Raw genomic sequence first — 22211 nt, forward strand, 5'->3', positions numbered from 1 at the left:
TAGGGATGCACTTCTTGAATTGTTTCGCGTAGTATGTTTGAATGGCGGTGAGTACTAAGTAGTCGTGTCGGTGATAGAATCTTCAGGTAGATATCCTCTAATATCAAGCACAGAGTGAATTGTGAATGACGCCCAGGGCATGAGCGGTACACATGATCGAGTGGTATAAATTGGGTATCTAAGGGGACGAGCACCAAGTACTTAGACGTACGACGCCACTGCGGCGACCTTCATGGTAGCCACCACTACCAGCACAGCTGCAACCAGAATAATCGAGACAGTGAGTTATGTTGTTGTGTAGACGCACTACCGCCTCCCAATCCGGCACATTCATGTACTGCAAAAAATCCACAATTGCCCGGACATGTAAGGGATAATTTCCGATAGTTGATCGTCCTCGTTTTGCAACCGATTAGAGGACAATGATCCCAGCTGATCGTCCTCTTTTTTCGACCGATTAGCGCTGGTCTTCGTGGTATTGGCCGCACTCGTAGTACGTGCGACGTTTAGTCAATACAAGATTCCCTATGGCAAACCCCCGCGATACCTATTCAATATCGTCTCGTACAATACACTACATACGGCCTCCAATCAGAACTCCCCGCCCTCCGGCCTCGTTTCTCCAACATAAGTTCACACCATCAACATCTTTATTATTTCTGATACTAGGAAACAGGCCATTCTCATGAACTTCAGTCTCAACTTAGCCTTCTGGGTGCTTTAGCTGACGTTCCAGAGAATTGCCGCCCTCACGTAGTCCTCACTGTAGCCCTAATCGGCCATAACCCTAGAGACCAGGATTACATGCTGCATGGATTATTAACCGTAGCCCTAAGCTCACTAACTGGTGGTAGTTAATCCTCATCCTGGCTTCGACGGTAGGTTAACGTTATCACGTGGTCTATAGTAGATTGAAACTTTGATAGAAGGCTGCGGAATAAATGAAGCTGTTCGGCCGATATAAGATCAGATACGGGTAGTACTAGAAGGACTTTTGGAAGTTCTCTAATATCATTTATGGTGTAGGCGACATGTCCCAAAGGTCCACTACGATGATGCAAAGTGGATCTTCGAACCTCGCAGCCCGTGGAGTCTGCACCGAGCTCCAGGACGAGTCGGACCGCGTCCCAAAAAATGATAGAAAGCACCTGTAGGCTGTTCGAGCTCACAGAGTATGCTTCCGCAATGACATACTACCTAGTACACCGAGATCAAAGGAACTGTCACCCAGCTCGAGAGTCGAGATCTGTGGTGTCAAGATGGATCAACAAGCCATAACATGGTACCTACCCGATTAAAGGCCTTTCTGATTCGACCGAATAGGTAGACAAATTTCACGTGAATGTTGGTTGGAATTTTGTACTGAGCACGGTAGGTACCACTTCCGAACCCGCCGTGGAGCAGCTAGAACCTTCGAGGTCACTCTCCGATGCAAGAAGAATGTTCCGGACGATTATGTGCTCTTGCAAAGCGCTGTGCGTAGCGTGCTACGAGCCTACGGCTACGGCGAGCAAGGCTATCGAAAGCCGGATTGCAGGGACACAGACCAGTACGATACGAAACACAAAACACAAAACACAATCAGCGCATCGAAACAGCCACCGAAAAAGCTACTGAAAAAGCCAACGAAACAGCCGTTGGAAAACTTCCATGTTGGAGGCGGTGTGGCTGTCGATAGCCTCGTGCTCTCCGTTGCATTCGGCTTCGCTGGTACATGTGGTTAGCGCCAGATTAGAGACCTTGGCGCTTAGTCAATAGCAGATACTAGTGACCGTCTACACTGCTATGTACTCTACATACCGCCCGTGGTCGCGCCCGCCAGTCGCCCCCCCAATCGTCGCCCCCTCAATCGTCGCCCCCGCCCGTGGTATCTGATATTGACTAAGTGCCAAGGTCTCCAAGCCAGCGCTAACCACATGCGAAGCGCTCCAAGCCTGTGTGTAACAGCGCTAATGACTTTGTACGACAGGTCAGTTATCTGAGATAATACGGTATGTTATTGTCGTTAGGATTAAAACTACTATAAATCACTGGATTCTTGATTCCGGTACTACTAATCACATGGCCGGATTCTTAGTTATCCGTCACCTACTCTACTGTCAATTGCGACCTGGCGGACATGTCACAAAGGTTGCAGACGAGCGATTCACCAACGTTGGCCGTATCGACGATATCACCAGTAAATTCAACAGCAGCAACGATAGGCACGTCTCCAAGGGCATCCACACGGGGAAGGCAGTGCGGAGTAAACGGATTTGTAACAGTCACGACCTACCCAAGGCCAAATGCTATGATGATTACAACAAGAATAGCATGTGTATTGTAAAGTAGACTGCCTATCATTCAGCCCGCGCAAACTCCTCAACTACGACCTAACCACAACTCCCACCCGAGCACGAAGCATTAGTCCTCTTGACAGTGTCCATACTCCCCAACTTCCTGCCACCCGGGCCACCGCCTCCACCACCACCACCACCACTGCCGCCTCCTCCCCGAACCGAGAACCTGCTCTCCTCGGCCGCCTTAATCCCATCGATACTAAACAGACTAACGACGTACAGTACCACGAAGCGGATGATCGTATCCACCAGCCCACCGATCCTATTCCCCAACGGTGCGGTAGCCGCCAGGGTGCCATTCCTCACAAACACTGGCTTCGGCGTGCTCGGCGCGCCGCCCAACTTGACGCCCTGGCCAACCGCCGGCTTCGCGCTCTTGGCGGCGGCGGTAACGGCCGACGTCAGCCCTCCCGCGTCGGCGCCGCGGATGCGCGCCGTCTCCCGCCCGTTGGTGAAGACTAGGAACGTCGGCATCGCCGTAACGGTGTACTGCTGCGCGATGGCCTGCGCGGCGTCCACGTCGACCTTGGCGAAGGCTACCTTGCCGGGAGACGCGTGCTTCGAGGCGAGCGCGGAGAAGACGGGCGCGATAGTCTTGCAGGGGCCGCACCAGGTTGCGTGGACTACGCGGAGTTAGTTGGTGAAGGAGGTGGGCAGAGACGGGGACGCACAGTCGAGGACTACTACGCTGTTTTTGCTGAGCAGCGTGCTGAGCTGCGCGGGCGTCGTAAGGTCGGTTATTTTTGCTGCCATGGTTGTGGGGTATTGGTGTTTGGTGTTTGGTGGTGGAGGTGAGCTTAGGTGGGAGCGAGATAAGGTGAGAGTGGCAATGGTGTCGTGTCGGTTCGGTTCGGTCGCGTGAGTTATGCGGCTCTGAGCTCTCGAGAAAGCTACCTGGCCGCTAGTTAGCACCAAGCTAATGCCCACCCCTGTCTGCGCCAGCCGATTTTCCTTTCTCCGTCGCGCAAACCACGTCTTCCCGCGCGCACCAGCACCATCCCCCACCAGCACCACTCTCCACCACAACCATGGCGCACGCCCTCGAACCGCTCGACCTCCTCGACGACCTTGACGACAGTCTATCGGTGCTGACCAGCACGCTCGCGCCCCTCCTCAGCACGCCGCTGAGCGATGTCGCCACTTCACTCACGGTGGCCGACAAAGCGCGGCTGCACGTCCTGGCCACTTACGCGCTCGACTCGCTGCTATTCTCATATCTGCGGCTGCAGGGAACGAACACCAAGAACCATGCCATCATGACGGAGCTCACGCGCGTGCGCCAGTATGTCGCCAAGATCAAGGGCGCAGAGCCCGCCACCGAGAGGCCAATGGCTCTAGACAAGCAGGCGGCTGGGAGGTTCATCAAGGCCGGGCTGGCCGGGAATGATAAGTACGATGTGGAGAGGGCGGAGCAGGTTAGGGCGCAGAAGGAGGGGGCTATGGAGAAGCTGGTGGCGCTGGATGAGAAGTCGGCGAAAGCGGGAAGCCCGAAGGAGAGCGAGGAGGGAGACGGGAGTGGCGGTGGGGGTGAGAAGAATAGGAAGGCCAAGAAGAGTAAGGCCGGGAAGGAGACAAGAAGAGAAGAGAGGAAAGGTGAGACGACAATCCGTGGTAACGGGGGGACTGAGGACTGACGGCGTGCGCAGAAAAGCGGAAGGATGTGCGAAAGAAAAATAAGGATCTCACGTAGTGAGATGAGACGCAAACTAGAGCATATCATAGAGAGAGACAGAACACATCAATTCATTGTTGCATACGGCCTAACTACCTGACTATGGCGACCCTAAACACAACCTCCTACCAGCTCCGAGAAACGAATCGTGTACCTACGCAACAGCAGATCGACCCCTACATATTCCTCGAGGGGAAAGCTGTTGAGGCTTATGTATTGCCTTCTCCTCGAGGAACACATAAGAGTCAATCTGCTGTTGCTTGGGTACGTGATTCGTTCCCCACAGGTGAGCAACGCACTATTGCCCAAATCCATCGGTATGCTATACCATGACCTATGGGAGGGACTCGAGATTCTGTATATATAGAGGACCTCCGGTCCGGAGAGATTGCGCAGTAATTGAACATGATGAGCATCGAGATCCTCTTTTAACCAACACTAGTCAGTACAGAACAGCATTGTGACGTTGCGTAAGTAGATAACATACTGCTGAACCAACGTACTCTCCAGAGGCATCCGGCTGCTCATTTGGGAGATATTTGCTGTCTGTGAGCTTGTACCTACCTATTCATCCATCAGTAATCTCTCCCAAAGATTCCCCAACTCCTGCCGGAACAGAAGGGTTTCCGTAGGGCGTACGTACAGTACAGAGTGATTTCACTATTGAATGTGGTTCTACCGGCAGGACTGTAGTCATGTTGTTAAATAGAATTCCGACCAGACGGACTGTGAGCCGTGGTACGATGTATCGTCATCGAGAATAGCTCGAGGTGGATGAGACAAACGATCTCACGGTCTGTACTGGTTGGTTATACGGAATTGGACTTTGCTGGAGACTCAAATAACAGGAAATCGACATGCGGCTGTGTATTTACTTTTTGCGGAGGCATAAAGGCAGTTCACATTGCGACTTCAAATCCCTCATCTGAATCCATTGTACCGCGAGGTCGCAAGTTGCCCCAACTGGCGCCTCTGTTCTCTCCGATCGAATGATCGATTAGCATATATAATGTATTCAGCATCTTATCCTAGTAGCCCTCCCCCTTCCCGCCCTCCATGATCGCCACCCCACTGCTAGTTCCGATCCTATCCGCGCCCGCCTCCAGCATCCTCTTCGCCGACTCAGCCGTTCTCACGCCCGCACTAGCCTTGACTCTGATCCTGCCGTCCCAGCCATGTCCCTTCCACGCATACCCCTCCACCGCATTCCTCATCAACGCAACATCCCCCGTAGTCGCCGCCCCCCCGGAGAACCCCGTACAAGTCTTGACAAACGCGGCACCAGCCTCGGCCGAGATCAAGCACGCGGCTACCTTCTCCTCATCCGTGAGTAGGGCCGTCTCGATGATCACCTTGACCGGGTACGGCGCCGCGGTAGAAACGACCGCGGCGATGTCGCGGTACACCCGCACGTATTCTCGAGATTTTAGCAGCCCGACCGCGAGAACCGTGTCGATTTCGGTCGCGCCGTGGGAGATCGCCGTTTTCGTCTCACTGCGTGCGTGGTCCATCTCGTTAGCATAGCCCTCTGAAACCAAACATGGTAGGGGCGAGAGAGAGAGAGAGAGAGAGAGAGAGAGAGAGTACAATTCTTTCCCCTCGGTGCTCATCGCGCCCAGCGGGAAACCGACGACGACACACGCCTTGGCACCACTCGCTGCAACCTGCTTTGCATGGCTGGAGTTGACGCACACGCTGTAGAAGCCGTGGGTTTTTGCCTGTTCGCAGACGTTGGCGATCTGGTCGGTGGTGGCGGCCGGAGCGAGCAGCGTGTGATCGATCGTCTGTGCGATGTTGGCGGGCAGCGGGACGGGCGCTGGCGCGGGCGACGAGAGGATTGCCGGTGTTTTGGACAGCAGGCTGGTCCAGTAGGATTCGCTGAGTTTGTCGGCCATTGTTGCGCTGTGTGCTGTGTGGCCGTGGACGGTGGAAGGGTAAATGCCGCCGTTATGTATATGTCCCGCGTGGCCGGTCCCGGGCGAGGCGGGGCAGGGTCGCGTCGCGCTAACTACCACTGCACCCCAACGCCACCCCGGCCCGCATGCAGGACATCACCCGGAGATTCTGCACGGTAGGGATGTCAAATTAGCGTAAAGTCTGAGGTCATGATACTGTGCAACACGCCATCCACGTGACTGGGGATTGAAGGTGGCGCAGAGATGTGGCGGCGGGCAAGGAGGAGAGTCGAGACTCGAGACGACTCCTTGAAGGTAAGGGGCGATTATGGACACGACTCTCGATTGGCTCCACCAGTGCCCACTGCCAGAGATGAAAAAGAGGGGAATCCTTTTGAAAACTCTGACATCTGTTCACTGCTAACTCAAGAAGATGCCAAACCCAACGTCCGACCGTGATGTGGCTGCTGCGGTCAGAGAGGAAATTAAGCCCGGCTTCAAGGTATGATCTCTACTCTAGTTGTGGCGAAGTTGTTATTTTACAAAAAAAAAAAAGTTCAAGGACTGATGACAAGTCGTTGAATTGAAGCATTATTGCGGAGAAGAAGAGGCGCAAAATACCACCCGGCAGCGGCACCGTCATTTACTCAAATGTCCACGGCCCACAGTCCATGCGGCCAGCATTCTCTTCAAAAACATGACTCGGAAGCCTACAATCCCCCCCTCCCCCGCATTCAGGCCGGAATTAACCAGCAAAGGTCCCCACTGAAGAAATCAGAGCCAGAGGGGCCCTCGGTCGACTTTGATAGAGATAGGTTGTGACGGGGGTGAAGAAAGTCAAGCACAAGCCACGAAAGAGAAATGGTTCGTGAAAGAAGAAAGGCCTTCCGTAAAGTTCAAGAGACCCGATAGCAAGAGAACAAACCGAAGAAACGAGCAGACAACCCCTTGGACGAATCGAGCAGGTAACCGGCAAAAAGACAAGAACGATGAAAGCAATGATGGTAACAATGATGATGGACGATGAGACAGACAGACAGACTCTCGGCAAAGCAAACAAGAGCACTCCGAACGTTTGACCCCGCCGCATCTGGTCTAGCAGGTCGGCGAAAATTCACCGCTCGTGCATCTGCATGATTTCATCATTGACAGCAGAGACCATGGACGTCGAACGACGGCATCGTGTCTCCCCTCCAAAAACCCCTGGCATCTCGGATCGCCTGCAGGCTGCATAACAGGTAGTCCCGCCAGGTCCCTACAATGTTCCTCTCCCCAGATACAAGGTCTCACCCAGGTTCTAACAAGGTCGCCTTTCTTCGGAGAAGCCAGCAGAAAGCCATGTGGGCGAAGGTTGGGAAGCAGACAAAGAGAAGGAAGGGGAGATGGTCAGGTCATAGCGGAGCTGTTCGCCGATGAGCGGTGCAGCGATGCAGCGATGCGATCGTAGAGTTCCTAGGAACGCCGGACGAGGGAGGAAAGCTCCGCCAGACTTAGAGGACGAGGAGGAGGACTCCTGGAGGAGCCTGGAGGACGAGGAGGAGGACTCCTGGAGGAGCCTGGAGGAGCGTGGAGGAGGAGGACTCCTGGAGGAGCCTGGAGGAGCGTGGAGGAGGAGGGAAGCGAAGCAATCGGGGGGCAGAACAAGAGTACCCAGCAGGATGCTGTGTTTGCGGCCTGTGCAGGGAGGTGCGGAGCCACGATATGTCATTGTCTGTTCTTGGTGCGAAACATATACTGGTCCGATTTCCCTTGTTTTTTTGTTTTTTTTGTTTGGCAGGCAGCGGCGCCGCATCGTGCTGGCCGGTAGCGGGATCCCAACCCGTCCCCGGCTGGCCAGGGTGGGAAGGAAAGGAGTGCGACGGTTCGCCATAGTCTCGAATCTAGATGGGCTGCATGCGAAATAAACTGAAGATCTCTCTCTGCCTCGCCGTCCTGCGAACGCCCATGCTCGAGCACCCTTTTCAGCGCCCAGCAGAGTCCAGAGTCCAGACTCCTGCGATCAAGAATGTCTACTACACCGAGCCTCGCTGCCCCAGGCCCTCAGCACGACTCTCTCTCCTCCATGAGCTCGGAGCAACTTGCAAGGACTGATCTTGCAGCTTGCACTCGGACTCGCCAGATGGATCGGGCACATGTCATATTTTTGCCATAGTCTCGATGGGCTGCATGAGAAATAAACTGAAGATCTCTCTCTTTCGTCCGCTGCAGTTGAGGGTAGCGGTGCTGAGATGCTCCAGGAAGCTCTGTGGGTGTCCAGCACGGCTGACACCCGCCCGGCACCAGGTACATACTGCACACCTGGCGGTTTGTTTTGTTTTCCATTGGCTGGTGTACTTCTCTCTCTCTCTCTCTCTCTCTCTCTCTCTCTCTCTCTCTCTCTCGAGGGCAGGCCAGGGGCACCGATTAGCTGGTCTCACTCGCGGTGGTGGCTCTCTTTGGCGTGGACCGTCGTGATCTACTTAGGTCCATAGATACGTCAATAAAGTGATTTCTACCCTGGCTGTGCGGTCCGAACGATTCTTTGGCCAGGCTAAGGCTCAGGACGGATTGTGAAGAGAGACCTGGCTACCAAAGACGATCCCGATGGGTCTATGGATTCACGATCGACGGGTGGCCAGAAGATGGTCTCCATCGGCCGGTTCCAAGCTCTGTGACAGAATGCAACAGAATGCATGCAGATGCATCGAACCTCGCAGAGAGGGAGCAGCAAGCTGGGACTCCTGTGTCCCTGAAGGGTCCAAGGCAGCCATGACGACGAATGGTGTGATGGTGCACTCGGACGGTGCGAAGGGAGCAAAGGCGGGCTGTTTTTCCAGCGAGTACAGTCAGTCTTGGTGGGCCGAGTAGGAGGCGGCAGGCTTGATCTGGAAGACTGTACAGATTGTTGGCGAAATTGTATGAAGGCTTCCTAGATTAAGTAGCAAGTTAGGGCTAGCTGGCCAGCACGATCGGCAGTATAAGTACCCCTCTACCTCCCCGTGAACTCCCGTCACCCGTTTCTTCTCCTCCAATCTACCTACCTCTCTTGCTGCATTGAAGTTGACAATCCCCATCCATCCTATCCTGCCTGAAGGTACGACCCGGATCTTCAACGAATACAGCATACCCCGTAGGAATTGATTAGATACCTCCTCTCCATTTCAGTCATTTCTCCTCCTCTCCTCTCCCCCTCTCTTCCCGTCCTCCTCCATTACAGTCGTCTTCCTCGTTACCCCCGGTTCATGGCGATCTTAAGGGAGACAACCTTAAGGGAGACAACAATCCTCTCGGATCAGTCATTCGCCTCTGCTCTTTCGGGTCAGTCATTATCCTTCCTTCTCACCCCCTCTCCTCCGCCCCTCTCTCCTCCCCTCTCTCCTCCCCTCCTCTTCTCCATTTCAGTCGTTATCCTCCTCATCACCGGTTCCTAACGGCCTCAAAGGAGACATCAACGGTCCCAGACAGAAGTAAGGGAGACAACAATCCTCTCGGTTCAGTCATTCTCCTCTACTCTCTCAGGTCAGTCATTCTCTCCTCCCTTCCCCTCCTCCCTTCCATTCTAGTCATCTTCCTCTTTGTCACCAGGTCCTGACGGCTTCCAGGGAGACAATAATGCTCATAAAAAGTTACAGACAGCCCGAAGGAAGACAATAATCCTTTCGGCTCAGTAATTCTTCTCTCTCCGGTCAGTCATTATCCCCTTCTGCCCTCCTACCCTTCTCCTCTCCATTTCAGTAATTTTCCTCCTCGTTACTGGTTACTGACAGCCTTAATCCAGATAACAGTCCTCATAAACGAGTTACCACCACCCAGCGACGATGCCGTATTACGGACAAGGCCTCTGGATCAAGCCCTTCCTCGGGTACGCGGGCGGGGACATCGATGATTTTCTCCAAGAAGTGGAGAGTGTTTCCAGGGAGCTTGAACAATGGATTCCTAAACGCCAAATGTACAAAACAAAGCGTGGCCTACTTATGGATAATCTGGGAGGCGAGGCCAAGAGATTCTTCAGATCCTTGAGGCACGAGACATCTTCAAACTTCAGAGGCTCACGGCCGCTCTCCGCCAGCAGTTCCCCACTGAGCTAGTTGATCTCAAGCAGTTCGTCAGCATCGCCGAGCTGAAACAGCACCACGAGGAGTCCGTCAATCAGTACCTCTTTCGTTGCAAGAAAATTGCTGAGCAGGTTGGAGACGACCCCAAGCTGATGGATGTCCTTGCTTATAAGACGATGGCCGGGCTGCGTGGCGGATCGCTCCGCGAAAAAGTCCAGTGCACTGTCGGAGATGAGCACGGCAGCGGCCGCCCATTGCGGAGCGACGTCCTACGCGTCATGGGATATCTAAGCGGGAGTGGCATGGTCGGCGCGGATGTTCCCCCGTCGAGTGTCGATAGGGGTGCTGTCTCTGGCTTCGGTGAGCAGGTTGCGAGTGGAGTGGCAATCCATAATGAGCACGACAACGGCGACCAGGAGGAGGGTGATGGAGCCGTTGGTACCGGCGGGCTGGACAGAACCGAGTTAAGCAGTGACGATGGACTGACGCTGGAGGGGCTCCACTTGTCGGAGGGGGCCTTCAACCCACAGGTCCCAGGACCCGCGCAACTGGACGGTCGCTACGGTTCAATGACTCAACAGGCTTAGGTGGCTGGGCGCATGGTGTACCCGCCGCATCGGAACGTCCATCACTATGGATCCATCCATCACCCGGACCAGTATACTGGATTCATGCTTTCCCCTCCGCATTGGGACGTCAATCTCTATAGCGGAATTCAGCCACTGTGCCAGTATGCGGGACACATGTTGTTGCCTCAGCATCGGGACGGTCGATTCAGTATGAGGCTCAGCCTTTTAGGCGGATGGTTGGCCCACCTGTGCCGATAGTCCACAGCTCTAGCAATCGTCAACGTCGTGCTGGCCGACGGGAGGCTCTAATGAGGGGCTTCGCTCCGGCACCGTGATTCCATGTACTAACGGAAGGTGTCTCCGTATGATGCTAGCCTGCCATGTCCAGGCTTCGTTTGCGTTGAAATTGTTCTGTCTTTCCGTCTTGTTATTCCGTCTTATTGTTCCGTCTTGTGGTTCCGTCTTGTGGTTCCATCTTGTGGTTTCGTCTTGTTGCGTCCTTATTGTTCCATCTCTTTTCTGTTGTTCAGTCTCTGTTGTGTCTTTTCTGTCGTTCATTTCTTCCGAGCTGGTTCTGTTGTTCTGATGCTTCTATTTTGTCGATGCTTTTATTCTTCTATTGCTGCTTCTCTTCCCAGCTAGTTTTGTTGTTCTGCTTCTGTTGTCGGTCTCTTCCGAGATGGTTCTGTTGTTCCGTTGCGTCTGTTATTCTGTAGCTCGATGCGTTTCCTTTCTGCATGCTTTGATACCATTGATAACCGTGAGAGGGAGAGAGCAGTGAGGGATAGAGAGATGGCGGTCTGTACAGTAGTGCGATGGTTGTGATGGCGGAAAAGTTTACGTGTACAATAGATTGATGATGATTGTATTACACTTCAACTTGACAATCCCCATGAGTGACCCACACCGACACCACGAGGAGCCAGCAAGATGCTTCAGCACAGTCGACACGACCGTAAAGAGATGGAGACTCGGGAAGAAGACAAAATGGAGACTCAGGCAGGAGTCGAGCTGGAGACTGAGACAGAAGGAAGATAAGGAGTTCGACTCGGAGAAGAACCAAGAGGCTGAGCCGAAGAAAGGACCCGGAGAAAAGACTCGGAGGAAGACCAGGAGTCCGAGCCGGAGGAAGACCAGGAGTCCTAGCCGGAGGCCGACCCGGAGAAGGACCAGGAGGCCAGAGAAATTCTAGGAGGCAGAACCGGAGAAGGACCAGGCGAAAGGACTCGGGGAAAGTCCAGGAGGCCAACCGGACAAAGGATCCGAAGAAGATCAGGAGGACGACCCAGAGAAAGATCGAGGCTCGCAGCCTTCGCCTCTAGACGGGCTGCCTCCACCACGGTGCCTACGACTAGCGCCGCCGGCGGTGACAATCCGCTGAATGAGAAAGATATACTCGGTCTTCCGGAGGAAGCACCTACCTATATACGTCGAAGACCGAGTTGCGCTACCGCCACTGCAAAGGCTGGCCCAAGGAATAGTGCAAGGAAATCAGCCAGGGCAGCCAGAGAGAGACAGGGCGAGATGACATACTTTGGTCACGGAAAGAGCGATAGCAGATCTATGGGTGCAGTACAAGTTTAAAGGCGGTTAATCTCTTGATGCTCTCCAGAGCTTCAAATTATGCCACGAGGAGCCTGCAAGATGCTTCAGCATACCGGTAGTCGACACGAACGCTGCCCCTCGCACTACAAATGCTTCCTCTCCTCGCCATCGAAATCCCGGCTACCACCGCTCACTAAACTATGGAACCTAGATGCAGCTTCCTAGTGCCTCCCGAGATCACGCTCGACATCATCGATGCCCTTCCAGGAATCCACGAGTACCTAGACTTACGGGGCACATCACGGACGATCCGGGCAATCTGCGACCTAGTCTCACTCGCCGCTCTACGTCGGTTGCTGCTGAAGAGTGTGTTGAGAGTGAGAGCTCGATCGCGGCAACGCCGGGAGACCTCTTTCATGGGATGGCTGTCCCGGCTGTCCCTGCGGTTGTGCGCGGCCGGCTTCATGTTGGGCAATGATACGCAGCGGAGGTTTTGCGCGGTGCTGGGTAGGGAGATCGATCAGGCGCTGTGGCTGCGGTTGCGGGGGAGGTATGAGGAGGTCATAGTGATGCATGATTGGCGATCGCGGGGTATATAGGGTAGCTAGTAGTGTCAAGGACTCATGGAAAGTCTCCCTCGTGTGCCTCGCGTACATCTTGGCTGTTAATCCTGACTCGTCTTCCTCACTTCATCTTGACTCTCCCGCCTCACGTCGTCTTGACTCTTCTGCCCAGACCCTTACTCTCGAGATCATCGATGCCCTTCCAGAAATCCACGAGTACCTAGACCTCCGGGGCACATCACGGACGATCCGAGAAATCTACGACCTAGTTTCACTAGCCGTTCTACGCCGGTTGCTGCTAAAGAGCATGCTGAGAGTGCGATCGCGGCGACGCGGGGAGACCGCTTTCTTTGAATGGATGTGCCGGCTGAGTCAGCGGTTGTGCGCGGCCGGCTTCATGCCGGGAAAATATACGCAACAGGCGTTTTGCGCGGTGCTCGGCAGGGAAATAGACCAGGCGTTGTTCCTGATGCACACTTGGTGGTTGTGGGGTATATATAGTAGCTGGCTATAGTTATAGTAGTAGCGTCAAGGACTCAAGGAAGGTCTCCACCGTGTGTCTCGCGTAGTTACATCTTGACCACATCCTCTTGACTCTTTAGCCCCGCGTACTTCATCTTGACTCTTCTACCCCACACCGTCTTGACCTTTCAGTGCTCACGTCTGGACTCTTCAGTCCCACGCACATCATCCGGACTCTTCTGCCTCACCTCATCTGGACTCTTCTGCCCCATATCGTCTCGATTCTTCCGCCCCATATCATCTCGATTCTTCTGCCGCACGCATATCACATGATCCCTCTGGACTGCTTAGCTCATCCCTGGCTGAAGCATGACTAATCAGATTCAACGTCACCTGCCGCTGACCACCGCCCTGAATCGTGCCGATCAAACGCGCCGGTGTAACATCACGAGTTCCTTGCTGATCGTGCGCATTCCATGCCACCTCCGGCCGGATTCAAGCAACCCTCCCAAGTCCCAACCAACGAATTCAATGCAACTCTCGCAGCGAATTCCAGAATCTTCCATTCCAAGCTCCTCCCAGTCGCACGGAATCCCTCCCTCTTAACTAACTCAATTCAACCAACCCACCCTCCGAACCCAACGCAGCATCCCTCCCATCAACGCCGCGAATCCACCCACCCACCAGAACCCCCACAATCCAACGGGCCCCCGCTAATCGCCCAGAATCCCCACAATCGAACCGCGCCGCCGCTAATCGCCCGAAATCCCCACAATCGAACGGGCTGCCGCTAATCGCCCAGAATTCCCCGCAATCACTCGCCCCCATCCCCTGAACTCCTCCAGAATCCCCCGCTATCACTCGCATCCTCCCCCCGGATTCGAATCTTGATTCTTCCCCGAGGCCCTGAGTCTACACCAGCACCACACCATGCCTGTGCACGGCATAGTCCCGAGGCCGCTTCGGTCCGCCGCGACGACGCCTGCGCCCGCCACAGTCCCCAGGCCGCTTAGGTCACGCGCGATGACGATACCCGCGCCCGCCAACGTCTCCCGGCCTCTTCGGCCCCGCGCGCCGATGTCCGAGCCCGCCAATTTCTCTCGGCCGCTCCGGTCCCGCGCTCCGAAACCCAAGCCCAAGCCCGCAATGATCCCGCGGCCTTTGCGGTCGCTCACGACGATCGAGTCGCGCGAGCACCACCGACGGATGGCGAGCTTTCTCGCGCACAGCTGGACGATGGGTGAGCTTCTAGACGCGCGGGCGCAGCGGCTCGAGTACATCGTCGAGCTGGAGGCGGAGCTCAAGGTCCGCGACGAGGATATCCGCGTCAAGAGCGATTTGGCGAATTTCAAGAATTCGGCGTATACAGAGGCGTGTGACGCGCGTAATCAGGTGTTTGCCATGCTCAGGGCGGCCTACACGCAGGACTCCACGGCGTATTTTGCCGCCAGCAGGAGGTTCCATGATGTTAAGGCGAATGCGAGGGACCTGGCGGACTGGGGGTCCCAGGTCCAGGATAGGCTCAATGATGATACTATCTATAATAGGATGCAGGCTACCCTGAAGAGCTGCAAGGACGTGGTCAAGAAGTGTGAAGATGAAGAAGAAGATAAGGCCAAGGGTCCGATGCCCAAAGGTACGCTGGCCAGTTGTTCATCAATCGGTTTCTTTCCAGTGCTGATCAAAGTCAGGTCTTCTCTAGGTAGCATGGAGATACCAATGTTTTTTTTCGGTTCAGGTCATCGTGAGCTGTCCATTTGGTTGTTCACCAATGGTCTCCAATGCTGACCAGAGTCAGATCTTCTTTACGCGGCATAGGAATACGTTTTTGGTTCGGGTCATTGGGAGTACTCCAGTTCTCATCCATCATCCATAATCCATGGCTTCCAATGCTGATCGAAGACAGGTCTTCTTTGGGACGCATAGGGATGTGTTTTTCGGTTTGATTCGGGTCTTTGCGCGCTGATTTGTTTGTTTGTTCGATTGCAATTGCAGTCAATGGCTACGGTTCTGTCCGAGGGGAAGATGGCATCACTAATCACGGAGGTGGACCGTGGATTTCAGTACCTCTTCGGGGAGAAGGCTTGATTTGTTCATTTGATCTGTTTTGTTCATTTGATCTGTTTTGTTCATTTGATCTGTTTTGTTCATTTGATCTGTTTTCTTTTCTTTTCTTGTCCTGATCAACAGGAAACAAAATAAACTACCTAGATATCCATAGCACATACGACATCTTATGGACCATGCCCGGATCCGTTTTCAGAATACCATCTCGGACCCCACCACCTCGGGATTCCCCAGGACCCACGCCCGCCAGCTCACTACGTGGCGTCGTGGCGTCCAATCCAGCGGTGTCGAGCGCACGAACAAAAGGAAGCAATGCCACTGCATCGCGATTCAGCGGGATACAGCCTATGGGGCAAAGTTCCAACATGAAATACCCACCATGGTCCATGGTTTTTCACAGATCGTGCCTATTCACCGCGTCTAACTCTGCCAGGTTACGGGCACGAGCGGAAGGATTCACCGCTATGGTATGTATGTAGTATGTACAGCTTTCCCCGCGATGTGGTCTGTGTGCATGTGGGAATGTGGAATGTGGGGATGTGTAGGTTTCATCATTCCATGTGAAGGGGGTGAAGGGGGGGTAAAAATGCCAGTGCGAGGGGAAGCTGGAGATGCCACTTCGATGGGGGATGGGGAGGCTGCGAACAGGAGTCGAACTTCCGCCTGCGCACCGAAAGACAAATGATGTACATAAACCACATCGACGAGAGTAGCATACACGTTACATAGCATCCTGATGAGCTCGCGCCATGAGTCCGGCTCCGAGAGAGCCGTCCCGAGAGACCCTCAATCGTCGCAACGGCCCCCTTACGCTCCATCAGCGCTTGCCTTGATGCTGGCTGTCTCGGCTTGTTCCTCGTTCATGGAGAAAACTGCAAGCACAAGGTGATCCTTTTATTCCCGTATATAGAACAAAACCCAACTTTTCCAATTCCCGAAAAACACGAATGCAAAGCATCGCAAATGATCCGTTGATTATCTCTATTTCCAAGCCCAGATCTACTTCTTCCTCGTCCTCCTGACCTCATTCGGATTTTTCCCCCGTCCCGCACCGACCCTAATGGCGCTTCCTCTCCTCCTATTCCCCGTGAGAATCGCCGGCAAATAATCAGGATCCAGCAGATCCTTCTCCTTCCTGTAGCCCTCCCACTTGACGGCGCGCTGGTACTCCTTCTGGTCCTCCCTTAGCACGGGCGCATCGGGCACGCCCTTCATAGAAGCCGTTCCAGCGACAGGTTTCGGGATGGCGAAGACGTTTCCGCGGACGTTGTGCTGGAAGTTCCTCTTCAGGTGGAGTTTGAAGACGCCATCGGCGTCGGTGGAGCATCCTACGCGGCGCAGGGTGTCTCCAGCACCGCACCGCGGGCAGAAGTGGGTGACGCCGGTGGGGTTGCGGATGACGAAGAAGCAGCCGTGGCAGCGCAGGACGGTGGAGCGCACGTTCTTGATGCGCATCAGCGACGTGGGCGACAGCAGGTGCAGGTTCATCTGCAGTAAAACGTTCTGCATGGCGAAATCGGTGGTCGCTAGTGCCACGGTGAGTTTTTCGTCGCCGGCGGATTGCGCGGCTGGTATGGGGTTCACGTGCCGGTGAAGGTTCGACGGTGTGATCCAGCCGTCAGAGTCGTCCGAGTCTTCCGAGTCAGAGGCTTCGACTTCTTGCATGCTCTCGGGCTGGTGCAGTTCGTCCACCACCAGGTCTTCCACCAGTTGCTCCTCCAACTTCTCGACATCCTCGGCCGCCGCCTCAATAGTCTCCGCCTCCTTCGCCTCGCCCTCCTTCAGCTCCTCCCCCTTCGCCACCTCCTTGCTCTCCCCCTCAACCTCCCCATCCTTCCCAACAATCTTCCCCTCCCACCCCCACCCCTCCGGCAACGGCCCATTCAGCTCCTTACTCGGCGCATTCCTGATCCTCCAATCACCACCTGCGACCTCGAGCTCGACCTCATACGCCAGGGCGATGAGTCCCATATCGGTCTTACTCAAGGTGGCAAAGTCGCCCGTCTTCTTTGCAAAATCCGCCACGAACTTGAGACTCTCCGCGCGCGGCGAGCGTACGGCAACAAAGGGCTTCCATAGCGTGTCGAAGCGGGCGCGCGCGGACTTGTCGCGGATCTCCTCGAGCACAGCCGGAGTGGTTAGAATGCGGTCGGCGGAAGAAAGGTAGTAGCTCGGCGCTGAGGACGCGGTCAGGATCGGACCCGTGTCGATGATCAGTGTGTTCACTGCTTTCGCCGTGGGAATGGGCCCTGGGGTGGGCGTGGCGAGACTCGTCATCGTGTAGTTGGCGGGAACAGTGTAAATGTCGTTTTTGTGTGAGTGGGTTCGCGGGTGCAGAGGTTGCAGAGGTTGCAGAGGTTCGCTCGGTGCGCCGAGTGGGTTGGTGGGTTGGTGGGTTGGTGGGGTACTGCAGTGGGGCTATCTAAACTTTTAAGCGTGGTTCCAGAATTTCTAGCGAGCCCATAGACACGTGATAAAGACTGTCATGTAGCTACATACAGGGCCCAGGCTCGCACTCGTTCACCGATAACTACCGCTTGCGCAATATATCACTCGGGTCGTGTATTAAAGTACCGGGATGGAGGGGCGTCAAGTGGAGGTCACTCCCGCTGCTCCTCCCCACGCCCTCCTTCATAGCACTTCCTGATGAAGAGGCAGAGGCGAGGCGGGGCAAGGAGCGGAATTTGTCTTCTCCTAGTGATATTTCCTTTGTAAGCCGGCTTTTGGCCTGGCTGGAAATTCCAAGTCTGGATCGTGATTCCAAGCCCGGCTGACAATCCAAGCCAGACAAAAGCAGCCTACCCGAATGAGTTCTAATGATTCCAGCATCAAGCTGAATGCGATCCTTTGAATATCAAACCTCCATCGCCCAACACCCATCAACCACACTCCACCTCACTACCCACCCCTCTACTCTTACTGCTATTCTCCCTCTCAGCCGTTGGGAAACATTCCCATTCATCTCTTTCTCGTTCGACTGTTTTATTCACCTGAGCTCCTCCCCGCTGCTGGAGCATCCGCTGCCGCACCTGTTTGTAGCAGTACCCTATCAAACAGCATGTGAGCATTATTGAAGATTCCAAGTGGAGACTGTTCGCTCACACTTCCAGGTACAATAGGTACATAGAACTTACGCGCGCTGCAAGACTACTGGAAGGTCAACGGACAAAGCTGTGGGACCTCTGTTGAAAGAGCACTTCTTCAGTAAAGTTGGCATCATCCCACTCTATGCGGATCAATTCAAACAACTGCGTGTACAGTGGACTGTATGCTCGCATATAAGCTTTGCTCAAGTGGTGGGCATGGAATGTAGCTTCTTCTTCGTGTCCTCGTGGTCCAGAAGGTTGCCCACTCCATGTGATGCCAACCTAAATCCGTGATGCGCGGTTCTTGGTATGACACATAACTCTATTGCTTCTCGGTGTGATACATTACTCTAATGCCTCGGTGTCGGCCGGGGACAGTAGGGCTCACTGGAATCTCCAGCGCCCACATCGACCGGATTCCAGACGCGGGGAACCCTCCTATAGCCCGGGACCCATACTCATGCAGATTGCGCCTGACGGTTGCGGGGCATCTGTGAGGTATGACAATGCTACCATGGGGTGGCGGTGGGGTTGCGTGTGAACCCAGGACTGGAATCTGGGGCTAATTCAATCGCAAGCTACATACCCAGGAAAAGCGGGATGATCGTTCACATCGTGGGGCGCTGGCTCCCTTCTTTCGAGATCTGCGTCGAGGGACGAGCTTCGAGAACGAGTGGCAGTGTTCCTCGTGGCTGTGTTTGCCACCATGCCCATGCGCCTCGGTCGTACATGTTGCCGAGGTAACTACTATGGGCAGCGCACTTTCAGCTGCTTCCACGCGGAAGAAAACCTGCTCCCTGTGCTCGGGCTCGGCAAATCATGTCGAGGGCACTCTCGCCTCCCCTCTTCTCGACCTTCAAAACTTTTCTCCGGAGAAAAAAACGAACGCCCGCAACAATTACGGACCGGTTCCGACAGCGAAAAAAGGAGAGCCTGTGGAACGAAAGCGGACGATAATCCAACACACTTCAAAGAGACGGCAACAGAAGGGGCGATACTCTAGATTATTATTAATCCCGGGAATTCGAAAACCTGCCGAGCGAGAGGAGCTACTGACAGGATTTCCCTGTCCAGCTTAGTGACGACGGTCAGTTGCTGCCACTCGCGCCATCAACAAACCGCTCCGCACCGCCCCCCCAAAAACCCCAACCACTCACAGCTTCTATCCCTGATGTCGCAACCCTCTCCACCTAAACCTTGGGAACTGAACGGTGCCGCCTCTGCCTGTACGCACAAAACTTCCATCCTTCTCCTCGGCTTCTTCTCCTTTTTTCTCTCTTTAAACGCGAAGAAGCGAGCCGAGCTCCCCAAAAGCTAATCCAGCCCGAACCAACACAGCCCTAATTATTCCGACAATGTCGACACCATCGCCCGGAGCCACTGCACCAACAGCTGCCGCCGCCATGTCGACCGCGACGACGAGTGGACCGCCGGCCCTTCCGCAACGACCCGCCACCCTCGCGAACAACGCGCTCGGAGCCGGCGCGAGCCCCTATTCTTCGCTCCAGCGACCCGGCTACGGCGGACTCGGCGGCTACGGGTCCTATGGGGGTGTCGGCGCGATGGGAGGGATGGGTGGAATGGGAGCTTACTCCTCGCCGTACTCACGCTTCGGCGGTGGATTCGGCGGAGGGATGTACGGCGGCAGCGGATTCGGAATGGGCGCGGGCATGGGCGCGGGCATGGGCGGCTACGGAATGGGAGGCGGCATGGGCGACCCCAACGATCCGATGAGTCTCAGCCGGAACTTTGAGAATTCTACGGCCGCGACGTTCCAGATGATCGAGAGCATCGTCAGTGCGTTCGGAGGGTTCGCGCAGATGCTCGAGAGCACGTTCATGGCTACACACTCGTCCTTTTTCGGTATGCACACCCACACACACCTCGCTTTGTTTTGTTCTGTGTGATGCCGCTACCTGCCGGGGCATGGCCGGGCAGGGTCATGTGGGAGACAGCAGCTAACGCCAAGTGCCAATCAATAGCTATGGTCAGGGTTGCCGAACAGTTCGGAAACCTCAAGAACACGCTTGGGTCGATTCTGGGCATCTTTACGATGCTGCGATGGGCACGCTCTCTCGTTGCCAAGGTCACAGGCAAGCCCCTGCCCGTCTCAGCCAGCGACCTGACAGCCGCAAACTTTGCGCACTTCGAAGGGCGCGCCGGGGCCCCGCGCCCCTCGAAGAAGCCATTCTTCTTCTTTGTCGCCGCCGTATTCGGACTTCCCTACCTGATGGGCAAGCTCATCCGCTCGCTCGCCGCCAAGCAGGAAGAGGAGGACAAGCGACGGATGGCCGAGAACCCCGCGGCCGCCGGAATGGACCCCAGCAAGCTGGAGTTCTGCCGCGTCATGTACGACTTCACCCCCGAGCAGAACAACGGCATCGAGCTCGAGGTCAAGAAGGGTGACTTGGTCGCCGTGCTGAGCAAGAGCGATCCCATGGGCAATCCCAGTCAGTGGTGGCGGTGCCGTGCCAGAGACGCCCGCGTCGGTTACCTGCCCAGCCCGTACCTCGAGGGCATCGTCAAGAAGGAACCCATCGCCGCAGTGAAACAGATCGATAATGGTCCTGTGGCGGCGGCGACGGCAGCAACGGCCCCCGCGAGTCGGACCGCCACTATGACGAGTGCAATCATGAAGCCGACAATCGCCGTCGACGGAAAGGCCGGGGATATCACTATCGAAAGTTTTCAGAAGAGCGGATTCAATTCGTGAGGATGAGTGAGTGAGAGGTTGAATTGTGTTGAATCGTGTGTTTCAGTGACGTTCGTGTGTGCGTGCGTGCATGCGCGAGGAGTTTGGGAGGGTTCTTTTTCGTCGTCATGTCCACTCTTATGCGCGCCGTGTTTTTCCTTATCTATATCTTTGGTTGTCGTTAATTTCTTGATTGTCTGTGTCATGTTTTTTTCCTTGTAGCCATTTGCTTTTGCTTTTTCTTTTGCCGTGCTGTATTGCGCTTCCAAGCTGATATTGTACATCCGTTAACTACTACTTATTTATTTCCTCTGGTATTGGATTCGTGTTGTGTTGTGTTTTGTAGAGAAAAATTTGGGATGATTATCTATGGTCATTGGTGCCGGCGGTCAATACAGGTGCTTTTATCGATTATCTCTGTACCCAGAAAGTTGAAATTCGCATTGAAATTTGGAACAGCCGGAGCCACCAGAATAGCGTTGCCTACCAAATAGATAGACTTTCGACTTGCGATTTCAGTACGTGCTCTTTGCATCCATCACCAGTAATCATTAACGATTGGGATCACGATACCAGTGGACCAGTGATTGGACTGGGCGGGCTGGGAGTTGCGGCTGTGTCGGGCTGTGGAGGTGGTTGGTTGGTTGATTGATCAGCTGCCGTGCCCGCAAGTTCCCATTTAGCTGGAGAGCCTGGAATTGATGATTTTGATATTGCAGCTTCATGCGAGTGTATATTTCTCGTAGGGATTGTTTTTGTTTTTGCTGTTGCTACTAGGTACCTCTACATTTCTCGGCCATGTTCTGGCACTCGATTCTTCCGTATGTACTTGCTTGTACTCTAATTGCTACTTGGTACCTACTCCATTCCTCGTCCTGATTTTCCAGGGGCGGGGGGCGGGGGAAGGGGATAGAAGGTGGGCAATCATATGATGATCATCCCGGTGGATGAATCGCAGAGCGTACTAGGTAGTAAAGCATCATGGGGGTGACGAGTCTGTCCGTATTTTCGTGTTTTTCCTCGTGACGGGGTTCAAGACCAGAGACAGAGACCCTCTCATGTCTGTCGATAGGGCGTGTACCATCGCCATGTCCGAGGTTCTGGCTGGGACATCTTTCGTGCCTAGAGGAGGGACCTAACGAAATGGATCATGGGTGGAATTGCTGGGAAATTGGATGGGACGGGATGAACCTTTTCTCTTACATTCAGCTGGAGGGCTCTCCAGTTACCATTCGGCTGACGTGTCCCCCATTTCCCATTCAACTTCGTGCCCTTCATTTCTGATTC

General features: G+C 54.6%; 7 protein-coding genes across 7 annotated transcripts; 4 read left to right on the plus strand and 3 right to left on the minus strand.

Annotated features, from left to right (window-relative positions):
* Window positions 1-1978: 1978 nt before the first annotated feature.
* Window positions 1979-3205, minus strand: BZA05DRAFT_409344 (thioredoxin-like protein). Its single transcript, XM_051484789.1, has 2 exons — window positions 3011-3205; window positions 1979-2962 (listed from the first exon to the last, which is right to left on the minus strand). The coding sequence occupies exons 1-2, from the start codon at window positions 3090-3092 to the stop codon at window positions 2373-2375; spliced, it is 672 nt and encodes a 223-aa protein (XP_051336110.1). The 5' UTR covers window positions 3093-3205; the 3' UTR covers window positions 1979-2372.
* A 96-nt stretch (window positions 3206-3301) lies between these two features.
* Window positions 3302-4425, plus strand: BZA05DRAFT_409346 (exosome-associated protein). Its single transcript, XM_051484790.1, has 2 exons — window positions 3302-3932; window positions 3986-4425. Exons 1-2 carry the CDS (start codon window positions 3368-3370, stop codon window positions 4027-4029), a joined length of 609 nt encoding a protein of 202 aa, XP_051336111.1. The 5' UTR covers window positions 3302-3367; the 3' UTR covers window positions 4030-4425.
* Window positions 4426-4929: 504 nt separating this feature from the next.
* On the minus strand, window positions 4930-6020 carry BZA05DRAFT_358527 (uncharacterized protein). The gene is made up of 2 exons (XM_051481447.1): window positions 5599-6020; window positions 4930-5505 (listed from the first exon to the last, which is right to left on the minus strand). The coding sequence occupies exons 1-2, from the start codon at window positions 5904-5906 to the stop codon at window positions 5040-5042; spliced, it is 774 nt and encodes a 257-aa protein (XP_051336112.1). The 5' UTR covers window positions 5907-6020; the 3' UTR covers window positions 4930-5039.
* A 3683-nt stretch (window positions 6021-9703) lies between these two features.
* BZA05DRAFT_448280 (uncharacterized protein) lies at window positions 9704-10527 on the plus strand (the record flags this gene model as incomplete). Its single annotated transcript, XM_051487238.1, has 2 exons — window positions 9704-9747; window positions 9876-10527. 2 exons carry the CDS (start codon window positions 9704-9706, stop codon window positions 10525-10527), a joined length of 696 nt encoding a protein of 231 aa, XP_051336113.1.
* Window positions 10528-14009: 3482 nt separating this feature from the next.
* BZA05DRAFT_448282 (uncharacterized protein) lies at window positions 14010-14781 on the plus strand (the record flags this gene model as incomplete). The annotated part of the gene is made up of 2 exons (XM_051487239.1): window positions 14010-14715; window positions 14771-14781. 2 exons carry the CDS (start codon window positions 14010-14012, stop codon window positions 14779-14781), a joined length of 717 nt encoding a protein of 238 aa, XP_051336114.1.
* A 990-nt stretch (window positions 14782-15771) lies between these two features.
* On the minus strand, window positions 15772-17556 carry BZA05DRAFT_378565 (Nin one binding Zn-ribbon like-domain-containing protein). Its single transcript, XM_051481859.1, has one exon. The coding sequence runs from the start codon at window positions 17421-17423 to the stop codon at window positions 16146-16148; it is 1278 nt and encodes a 425-aa protein (XP_051336115.1). The 5' UTR covers window positions 17424-17556; the 3' UTR covers window positions 15772-16145.
* Window positions 17557-19587: 2031 nt separating this feature from the next.
* On the plus strand, window positions 19588-20945 carry BZA05DRAFT_448284 (Peroxin 13, N-terminal region-domain-containing protein; the record flags this gene model as incomplete). The annotated part of the gene is made up of 2 exons (XM_051487240.1): window positions 19588-20095; window positions 20215-20945. The coding sequence occupies 2 exons, from the start codon at window positions 19588-19590 to the stop codon at window positions 20943-20945; spliced, it is 1239 nt and encodes a 412-aa protein (XP_051336116.1).
* Window positions 20946-22211: the final 1266 nt, after the last annotated feature.

This window comes from Tricharina praecox (genome assembly GCF_024521635.1).
Source record: "Tricharina praecox strain CBS 144465 chromosome Unknown BZA05scaffold_29, whole genome shotgun sequence".
Lineage (NCBI taxonomy): Eukaryota > Fungi > Ascomycota > Pezizomycetes > Pezizales > Pyronemataceae > Tricharina > Tricharina praecox.